Source organism: Rhinolophus hipposideros (assembly GCF_964194185.1).
Source record: "Rhinolophus hipposideros genome assembly, chromosome: 15".
Classification (NCBI taxonomy): domain Eukaryota; kingdom Metazoa; phylum Chordata; class Mammalia; order Chiroptera; family Rhinolophidae; genus Rhinolophus; species Rhinolophus hipposideros.
Genome location: NC_138061.1, coordinates 16,944,405 through 16,954,987, shown reverse-complemented (window position 1 = coordinate 16,954,987; position 10,583 = coordinate 16,944,405). Strand labels below are relative to the sequence as shown.

Genomic DNA, 10,583 nt, shown 5'->3' with positions numbered 1-10,583 from the left:
ATAGTTTGTTTTTATGCAGGTGCACTCAGAGTCATCGAATATTGTTTTCATCCCGCGCTCTACACTGGTAAATTTAGGAGAGAGGCGGGGAAGGGTGCGAGAACCGACCAGGGGCGGTCCCTGACTCTCTTGTCTCCACCTTTTATTTTGACCGATCCAATGGAGAAAGGCTCGCACTAGGACCCAGGCGCCAGAGCGCCTCCGTCTGTCCTGTAGGTTCATTCAATCTCCCATACACACAGACCTACTGCGAGACCGACACACACACACACACACACACACACACACAGACACACACACACAGACACACACACACACACACGCACACACACACACACACACACTGAAGCACACAACTGCACGCAGCGAGGCTAGGGAAGTCAGGTCGCCTCCTCGCCTCCTCGCCTCCTCTGCTCCAGCCAGCCGGGTCTCCCCTGGGGCGCGGAGCTCGGCCGCGTCGCGTAGCCCCAGAAGAGGACGAGCTCAGCGGACCCCGGTCTCTCCATGGGCAAACGCGGGCGGCCGCGCAAGGAGGCGCGCTGCGAGGGCGCCGGGCTGGCCCCCGCCGCGCCCCCGACGGTGGCCGCGCCCCAGCCCCCGGCCCAGCCGGAGGAGCCCGCGGGGACCAAGCTCAGGTGCCCCTTCTCGGACATTTTCAACACCAGCGAGAACTCGATGGAGAAGCACATCAACACTTTTCTGCAGAACGTGCAGATTCTGCTCGAGGCCGCCAGCTACCTGGAGCAGATCGAGAAAGAAAACAAAAGTAAGTTTTGGGGCCCCCGCGCCTCCTCTGCGCCCGGCTTTTTCTTCCTCGCCCACTTGGGCGACCCTTGTCGCCTGCTCGGCCCGCGCCCCCTCCCCCCAACTCACATCCAGCCCTCGGCAGTAAAGCCGATGACACCGGAGAAAGGACACGCACGCACAAAGCTGCTAAAGATGTAACAAAGACGAGCGGGGGGAGAGGGGGGCCTGTCGGTGTGTCTGTCCATCTACCCGAGACTGGGAGGACCTCCCGGCGGAGAAGCGGGGGTGTTGTTGTTTGCTGACAACTGAGCCAAGAGCTCATCTCTTCGAGGTCGCCTTTCTTCCTTTTTTTTTTTTTTTTTTTTTTTTCCGGAGCCTTCTCGGGCAGACAAGTGTTGTTTTTCTGTCGCTCGTTCCTGGGTGGGGTGGGGAGGATTAGAAGCCGAAAGTTGGAAACCGTAGGCAGAGCTCAGCGATTCCAGAAAGAAAACACACAGACACACACGACAACAATAACAACAGCCACCAAAAGCCCTTCCTGGCGTTAGCTCGGGCTGGCTTGGCTCCGCTTCTCCCTCCTGTCTACTTCGCTTTTTCCTCCCCTCTCTCAGCAGGGCTGGGCTCAGGCCATCGCGTCCTCGGATACAGAGCCCCTGCGCCTCTGTTGCCCTGGGGGTGCCGCTTCCCCCTTCCCCCCTAGAAACAGGCCGGCAGGGCCAAGCAGCGCCAGCAGCTCGCCCCGGACCCGTGGTCCTCTAGGGAAACTTGGCGAGTGGAACGCAGCTAGAAGGAAACTTTGGGATCTCGCAGGAAACAATAGTTGGGGAAGAAGGTGTGGGCTGTTGTGTGCAGTTTCTTTATTTTCCGGGAGACGGCTCCCAAACGAGCGCACAGGGCGAGGAAGGCAAACGCCTTCCTGGTGGTTTTCTACCGTCCCCTCCCCACTCCCAGACTCAGGTGGGGAGCGATGCGTTGTGGGGTTGGGGGGGGGGTTGGTGGTTGCTGGGAGCCCCACCCCGGCCTGGCATCTTTTTTTGTATTTGTCGGTTTCATTTTTTGCCCCTGCCAGCCGGGTCCCCCAGTCCTCCCCAGCAGTCGACTCTGCGCCCTAATGGGGGCACGCGTGTGCGGTGTCTCCAGCGCGGTCCTCACAAATAATACGTAGCTGCGAGAAGGCGGAAGGGGCCGGGGCAGATAGACCGACAGACTAGAGAAAACCAGTCTGTTTAATCTGTCCGAACAAGTAGGAAGATCAATGAGACGACAGGGAGGGAGAGAGAGAGAGAGAAAATGGTCCGATTGCAACGTGTCAGATCTTGCATCCTCTCCCCCCCAAAACACAACAACAACAACCCTCAAACACAAAAACACCTTAACTGACCGACACGCCAGTTCTCCAGGGTTAAAGTAAGCGTGTGTTGGCTGTGCAATTGTGCAGAAGCTGTAAGGCAAAAAAACAAGGATTTATGTTGGGGGATCGGTGGTGCGTTCTTTTCTTTCTCTTCTATCCTGTTTTCTCGGAGTGCCTGCCTGGGTTTCGAGAAAGGCTTGTCGCCGGCTATGTGCCCGAATCAGATTGCGATAATTGGCGGGGGGGGGGGGTGAGTGGGAGGGGGGAGTGTGGGAGTGTGCATTCGTCAGGAGGATAGTTTCTGAAAAGCCAGAGCTGTTGTGGAGCTGGCTGAAGACGTGGTTTTGTTTGGTGTGTTTGCTTTTGTTGGAGGGGGGGAGGGGCGCGATTTCCTTAGCTGCCCCCCGCTCGGGTCCCTGATTCTCCGGAGTCTGTCCCTTGGCGCCGGCTCTGGCGAGGGGTGCACCCTAAGAGGGCACCTTGGCAGTGTGTGTGGCAAACCTGGCTTGCCCCCCTCCCCCAGCGAGGTGTACTAAAGAGCCCCTGTTCTAGCTTCCACTGCGTCCCGCCACCCCTTCGCCCCGCAGACAATCGGAGACCTCGGCTGCCCCCACACACCCCACCTCCGGCCGCCCTGGCTGCCGCCACCTCCTTGTTTACCCCGTGCCGGGGCTCCGGCGTGGCCACCAGTCACGTAAGCAGAGGGCCCAGAGCGCCCGGCCTGGCTGCCCCGCACGGGGCGGGCCAGCAGCAGCGGAGCTCGGCTCGCGAGGCTGAGAAAGCCAGGGGTCCTGCCTCCCGGTCCCTCTCCCGAGGCGTCTGCCCTGCACGTCCCCAGGCCCCAAGAGGGACACGGAACCTCAGCGCCCCACTAAAAGTCAACTTCGTGTGCGTAATCAGCTCCTTTTCCCCGCTTACCCCCCCTCCTCTGGCCGGCTCCCCGCGGGAGTATTTTTAGCTCTCTTGCCTCTTTTCGCCGCCGCTGTTTGGCTCTGCATGACGTGATGACAACGGTCCCCAGATTTCCCCGAGAGCGTGGGCTGCTGCGCCGTGCCGGGCTCAGCTACAGAGACCCCGCCTCAGGCCCTCTCCCCCTCCCCAAAATCTCACGCAGGCGAGGGTGACCTCCAGCAAACTACGGGCGACCATCCTCTGGGCCCTCTGTTATACTCACTGCAAACGAGAGCGACGCACGGGGGCCACTTTAGGCTCCCCACGCCCCCCCACACACCCCCACGCCCCCCCACCTGCGCCCGGTCTGGGTCTCCGGGTACGGAAAACGACGGGCCCTACATCTGCCTCATTTTATTGGGGGCGCTTCTTTGCGCTGGCTGCGCTCTCTGTTGTTTTCTGCTCGCTGCACACAATGCCCGCGCGTCACGGCGATCCGCGTGTGCACAGCAATAACGCGAGTCGGGGGGCGGGTCGTGCGTGCGCCGGGCTCCGGCACTGCGGGTCGCTCAGCGCGCGCGGGGCTTGTTTTGCTTCAGAGCCCCGCTTTCCGAAACGCTTACATCATTCAGTTGTTGGGAGGAGGGATGGGGATCTGGCTTTCCTATAGGATTCCAGTATTGCCCAGGTCCCTGGTTTTTGGAAGGAAGCAGGGACCCTGGCTTTTTAATTATTATTGTGACGGGAGGGCTCAAGTTTTGTCTGTTGGGCAAGTTTTGGGTTGTTTTTCTTTTTTTAGGTCACTACTGCAAAGGTCATTGCTGGCCGGCTCAGGTGCACAACCTCCCCGCCTTCCTTTCAGCCAGTTCCCCTGTAATCACTTGATCTTAGTTTCTCCGCCTCCTCCTCTTCCCCCTCCCAGCTAGAGACACATGGTTTCCACATGGAGACAAACTTCTTTCCTCTGACTGGACTTGACCTAGCAGCGTGTTTCCGCCAATCGGCAGCTGCAGCTTCCTATGACGTCACGCGTTGCTGAGGCCAGAGACAGGGGGTGGGGCTAGGAGGCAAGCCAGGAAATCTCTGGGAGCTGTAGAGAGGCCAGCTGGTACAATCCCTTCTTAAAGGGAAGCTCTTCTACCCGGAGATGGCTGTTGAGCCTCGATTCGATTCTCCATTTCGGGTTCTGTAAGACCTTCCCGAAATGCACCGATAGAACCTGGTCACGCGTTCACGCGTTTTGTTTTTACTGTTGTTTGCGAAGTACTTGGCAAGAGCTTGCCTTATTTTACATTGTTGCTAGAACTGCTTTTCATTGCCTCGTTGAGGTTTCTGTTCTAGGAGTGCTCACCAAGCTGTGGCCATAGTGCTGAATTATTCCCAGCAGATATGGTGAGTTATCTTCGGGGGAGCGGGTTCAGGTTAAGCCACCCAGTATTGATTGCTTTGTGCAGGGCAACATACCCTAGGATAGGCAGGTCCATTGTCCCTAAGCGCCAACTGATGTGAATTCCCAATAATCTCAAATTAAAGGCCTCCAGAAATATTAATCACGGAGACTGTGTCCCTGTAATCACAAATTCAGAAATTATATATAAATAACCTCTGGCATCTATCCATTTTGGGGTCCCGTGAAGGGGTGGCAATTTAGGACTGACTGGTAATTAGACAAATATTTACTTCCTGTTTTGGAAAAGGTTAAAACTGAAAGAGAAAAAGATTCACAAAGGGTTGTGTGCATAAAAGCTGTCTGACAGGCAAGTGGAAGCTACTGTAACAGGTAAAAAGGTCTAGAGGAAGGAAATGGTCTTCTCAGTGTCTGGGGAACGTGGTTTTGGGGAAAATGCTTAAGATAGAGAAGAATGATTAAATGGGAGTAGAAGCCATGTGTTGCTCTCTGGAATGGATCACCTGGGTTTGAGAATGAGGTATTGTCCTAGGGAAATGAACCAGCCAAGGAGCAGCCTTTTCCTCCTAATGGAGGGAGCTGCAGCTGTGTCCTATCATCTGGCCCCACCCTGCCTTCCTGACTTAATCTCCGTTCCTGTACAGCAGGTCCACCAGCAAACAGACATCACAGACATGCCTCTGTACTTGACTCACACTCTTCCCTCTCTTTAGAATGTCCTCATTCTCTTCCTCCCCTGGCTCTAGGTGCATCTTACCCACCCGTCAAGACCTAGGTAGTTCACACCTCCTCTAGGCAGGTTCTCTTGGCTATTTCTTCAGTAGGGTAGTTGAGAGAAGGGAAGCTTTACAGTTACCAAGAGCAGGGCCCGAACTCCTCCTTTGCTGCTTACTGGTGGTGTGACATTGGGCACAAGGCACCTCACCTCTCTGAGGTTCCATTTCTTTTTTGTAATACGGAGATAACAATAGCACCAGCCTGACATCATTGCTGAACAACTACATGAGGCAACATTTAAAGTATTAAAATGTTAAAGTAAAACATTGAAGGTACCTGAAATATAGTAGGTACTCAATACACAGTCACTTCTTTGAGCTTTGATAATGAACACCATGTGATTCTTTACTTGCTTCCTGTGCCTTTGCTTTATCCGCTCTGGGAGGTGATGAGCGTCTTAAGGGAAAAGATCATCTACAGTATTTAAGTATATGTCACTGTTACATATAGCATGCCACTGGGCATAGAGGAGACCCGTAATATACATTCTTCGATTGGTTTGAGTTGGCATTTACAGACTATGGCATAGCAATCAGGTTTGAAGGCGGGGGATACATGACAGACTTTGTGAAGACTTGGAGAAGAGTGGGAAATACTGATCTCTTCCAAGGAGGGAGGCTATCCCTAATAATGGACACTGACTGCCCTTGGGCTATAAAGACCAAAGCCTACAAAGAGATGGTAGTTCAGCCTGGAGAGCTGGAAGTGTATACACTATGATCAGCTGTGACTCTGAAAACGAATCAGTTACTGGCTTAGACAGAAGGGTATTAGGGCAACTTATGCTAAAATTGAGGCTTTGATGGCAGCTAGTGTTCAAGCACGTCACATTGCTGCATGGCAGGCATCTTAGGATTAATTTATTCCACAATATGCACTGAGTACCTACTATGTGCAATTGCTTTTTTTCTGAAAACTCTATGGGTTGATTTATGCTGGAGTGGAGAGGGGTATTTGTTTTTGGTGCAGTTGTGTAAAGAGCATTCTTAAATCAGGCTTCTATTTCCTCTGCATCCTAAATTATGTTCCCCAGATTCAACGTTTTTTCCAGTTTTAAATATGATCTCTGCCCACTGGTAAGTGCCAGAAGTAGACTTTCAAGGACACTGTTGTGGCTTTTAGAGTCCCAGAGCTCCCAGGGACTGGGAGCCCTGTGGAGGGGATCCAGGGAAAGGGGGCAGGGCCTTACGTTCACACCACCTTCCTTCCTAGACCAAAGCACCTATTGACACTCTCAGAAATGAAGATGTTTATCTAAGGATGGCTAAGCAAAAGTCTGGAGGTAAAACTGAAGAAAATGAAGAGGGTGCCTGCATGCAGCAGGCGCAGCAGCTGCAGCAGCAACTAATTGCATTGCATAGTATCAGTACTGGCTACAATTTATTGAGCACTGACTATGTACCAAGTATGGGGCTAAACATGCATTATCTCTTCCAATCTTCACAATAACCCCACGACACAAGCAATTTTATTACACCCATTTACAGAGCTGGTAACAGGAGCAGGGGTGCTGGGTAACTTATCCAAAGGTCATATGGTTAGTAAGTGGCAGGACTGAGTTTGGAAACCTAGGTCTCTGATTCTAGAATAAGCCTGCAGTCTTAACCATATATGTAGTTACAAATTTTACAGCCAATGATTAAAGTCCAGAAAGGTGAAATGACGTGCTCAAGGTCACCCGGCAACTTAAAACAGAGCTGGTGTTTGAAACACGCTGTTGATTGTCCAAGGTCTTCCTGAGTGCACCCTGCTTAGAAAAGGTTGAGAAGTGAGGCTGGAGACAGAATAGCCAACCAGAGAGGGTTTGTTTTTCAGAGTTGTTCAACACTCCTGGCCTTAACTCAAGTTTAGGCTCCTAGGAAACACCCTCCCTCCCACCCCTGCCCCCACTGCCTTTCCCAAGTCTGTCCTCTGGACATATTAGAGGACTTGGGGCTGTTGCTATGGTACTGGGGCCAACAGCAGGTTCATCAAAAGCTGGGTATTTTGCCTTAAAAAAAAAAAAGCCCGGCCCTGCAGAAATGAATTGGCCACAAAGATTTGCATCAGTCATTGTGGCTTGCTCTGTTTTAGATCCCCCCTGCCTCTCTACCCCACCCCCTCCTCCCTACCACCACCACTTTCTATAAATACAGTTGGATAAATATTGATTTAAACTGGGTTTCTGGAGGAGAAGCACATGGTTGCCCTGGCCTGGTCTTCACTTAGATACCACCAGTTTGCCAGGCCTGAGACACCTAACCCCCAACAGCTCTGGCTTCCAAATGACCTGTTTTGGGGAGGTGAGTTGTGGTTTTGTGTCTTTTGGAGAGAGAGAGAGAGAGAGAGAGAGAGGAGAGAGAGAGAGAGAGAGAGAGAGGTAAAAAGGCAACAACCCAGCAAGAAATGGGAATCTTCATGCAGAATGAAAAGAGCTTTCAGCAGGCAGAAATGAGGGGAGGTTTATTGCCTTCTGGCCTTCTGAACTATTCTCTTCCCTTTCCCACTCTTCCTTCCACTCCATTTTGGGTTTTGTTTTCAAAGGAGGCAGGAGGTAAGACAGAGTGTCAGGGTCAGAAGGAGCCCCAGAGGTCACAGGGCATCCATCATCCTCACTATGCAGATGAGCCTGAGGCCCAGAGAGGGACAGTGGCTTGCTCAAGAGGACACAGCAGATGTACAACCAGGTCCTTCTGGGTTGTGTTCCCTCCTGCCTGATGTGAGAATGGGTCCCAGGCCGAGCCCCAAACTGGGCTTTTGCTTTACAGGTCAGGTGGTCATAAAGTCAGCAATTCTGAAACCTGGTTTACTGATTCTAGGGTGTGTCCAGTTATTGCAAAGGTCATTGCAACATTCTCAATAGTCTTTCAAAATGAAGCTAATTTGTATTTGCCATTTAGGAAAAAACATTTTCTTTTACCTTGTGGTGGTGGTGGCGGTGGAGTGGGTGGAGCCTGAAGGCAGCGATAGCAACTGGATGGCTCCCCAAGCCTGAGGAGGAATTGAAGTCTTCCCAGTGGGAACCTCCTTCTGGGGGGGAGAGGGTAGAGCTCTGGGCTCACACTAGAGAGAGGCTTAATTCCTCAGGGACAGACACCTGCTCTCTAGCTCGTCTGCTAAACTAAAAGGAAGTAATTGTCTCTGATATCATTGTCCCTGAGTGGCCTGGCTGGAGGTGGTAAAGCTGTCAACAGCTGACTTAATCTCTCTGGCCAAAAATAATGGGGCATTTGCCATCCTCCCCGAGCCGGTGGTTCCTTCTTTGCTTCCTCATCTTGGCAGAATGTTATGCTGGGCCCCTGGCTTGTGAAATATTTTGAAAATTCAGGTGACTCTTGTTTTGAGCAATGCATCTCCATGAAATATATGTAAGTAAGATCCCTTTTAAAAAAGTTTTGAGAACTTCTCTTTAAAAGGCCCTTGTGGCAAATAGTTTTATAAAATGTGGAATGATGTGGCAGGAATTCTCTTGGTTTGGTGATTTTGTCCATTATTAAACTGGTATTTATGGGAGTACATATTGCTTTATGTCAGGCACTGTGCTAGGTCTCGGAGGGATAGTCCCTTTCCCCATGGCGTTTATACTCTATTCCACTGGCAGGTGTTTTTCAGTTGTCTTAAAGTGAACTTCAGCAATGTGGGGTTGCTTCTGACTTGGATTTTGTGTCTTTGGTTTTAGCCATCATTACAGATAGAACAAAAATTTATCTTGGGCTTCCAAAAGGAATAGTCCCTCTCCTCCCTGTACTTCCGCCCCTCCATGCCCTCCATGTTTAAAATCCTTTGTTTTGTGTTTGTCTTTGTAATTTTTACAGATCTGATGAGTTCTTCTTCCCCTCCCCCTCCTCCTCTTCTTCCTCCTCCTCCTTCTTCTTTTTAAACTGCCTGAACTTAGGAAACCAAGTACCGTGTAAGCAGCCTTGTAAACAGACACATTCCACTCTCAGTTCTTTACAGATGGGGGCATTCTGTACTTGGGGGATTGTCCATACCAGTGTTCCTCCCAAGCCCACTCTTGCATGCAACATGCCCTTGGCCACATACCTCTAATATCCAACATGAGTGTCTACTAAGGAAATTGAAACAGCAAAATTAGGAAGATAAACAGCAAAATTAGGAAGATAAACAGCAAAATTAGGAAGATAATCTCCCTCTCTCTCTCTCTCTCAAGATAGAGAGAGAGAGAGAGAGGGAGATTGGGAAATTCACACTAAAGCTGGTAAAAGGGGACTTGGTAGGTATACTCTGTGAGATGTTTTACTGTGTCTTTATTGCCATTAGCAAGGATACTTGAATGGAGGGCATGCCTAAGGTGGCTCTGTTTCTGGCCATGGGTGGCAAGTGGGAGCTCAGATGGCCTCTTTTAGTTCTACTGGGACTCAGAACTACTTTATGGCATCCACCTGTGTTATCTCCTTATTTCCTCCACCGCACTTGACCTTGTCTGCCATATTTTTGACTCCTGAAACTCTGAGTACCTTGCATACAACTTTCTTTCTTTCTACCAGCTGTAAAGTTTAGCTCAATTCAACAAATAATTTCTAAAACCCGCCACGAGCCAAACACTGTGACCGGTGCTTTCAAAGTGCAGTATGTATGGGCTCCAGTTCCAGCTCTGTAGTCCAGTGCAAATGATAGACAAATAAAAGACCATTAAATAATTCTTGTCTGTCTCCTGGGAGTCTGATAACCTGCCCCAAGGGTGTTGTTGACAAGTCTCTGTTTTCCTAAGGAATAATGATAGTGTCCCAGTGCTAAGTGTTTTATATTAAATCCTCCAACAGGAGGGTGCTGTAATGTTCCTCATTTTATAGTTGAGGAAAGCCTTAGTCTTAGCAAGGCAGACTGACTTTCTCAAGGCCACACAGTACGAACAAAGAGTGGAGCTGAGACTCAAACCCAGGGTTTTCTTTCTTCCTACGAAAACTTAGAGCTCTGGGAGAAGCCTCAGGGAGCAAGAGGCAAGAAATGGAATCTAGAATGTTTGAAGTCCAGGCTAAGGGTCCCCTGGGGAATGCCTCCCTAGAGTGACTTCCTTTACTCCCCACTCATCCTAGGGCAGCCAGAATCTTCCAGAGCCCTTTGAGTGTTGACACTGAAGCCAGATAGGGCCCTTTTTTCTAGAGAGTGATGGTTTAGGGTGTTGCTACTTGCACGTGCAGCACTACCTTGCCCAGCAACCCCTGGGGCACTCACCCAACCAGTAGGGCTCCTGTAGCTCTGCTTGCTAGGGTGTCGGGGGTGTGAATCCACACCCTGTCCGGCTGTACTAGGTGCCCAGTACAGCACCTAGTACAACTGGTCTGGCCCATCCTTGCAGCCTAGGGCTTCTGCCAGAGAAGCCAGAGGAGAGAGGCAAGTGCGAGCTACAGAGATGAGCTTTAGGCCCTGGCTGTCACTGTGACAGCATTGGCCAGCTGGTTCCGGTCA

The 10,583-nt window shown here is 51.2% G+C and overlaps 1 protein-coding gene and 1 long non-coding RNA gene across 3 annotated transcripts in view; one reads left to right on the top strand and one right to left on the bottom strand.

Moving 5' to 3' along the window:
• Positions 1-222: 222 nt before the first annotated feature.
• The window catches only part of MXI1 (MAX interactor 1, dimerization protein), a 72,171-nt gene continuing 61,810 nt past the window's right edge, over positions 223-10,583 (top strand). The window contains exons 1-2 of one of the 2 annotated variants that reach the window (XM_081074483.1): positions 223-418; positions 595-766. In XM_081074483.1, coding sequence (XP_080930609.1) covers positions 676-766 — 91 coding nt within the window. In that variant the 5' untranslated portion in view covers positions 223-418; positions 595-675. Of the gene's footprint in view, positions 767-10,583 lie in introns of both variants that reach the window. The other variant, XM_081074480.1, reaches the window with a different exon arrangement.
• LOC308508142 lies at positions 1,028-3,200 on the bottom strand. The gene is made up of 3 exons (XR_013994993.1): positions 3,066-3,200; positions 2,129-2,188; positions 1,028-1,163 (listed from the first exon to the last, which is right to left on the bottom strand). It is a non-coding gene; the product is annotated as an uncharacterized lncRNA (long non-coding RNA).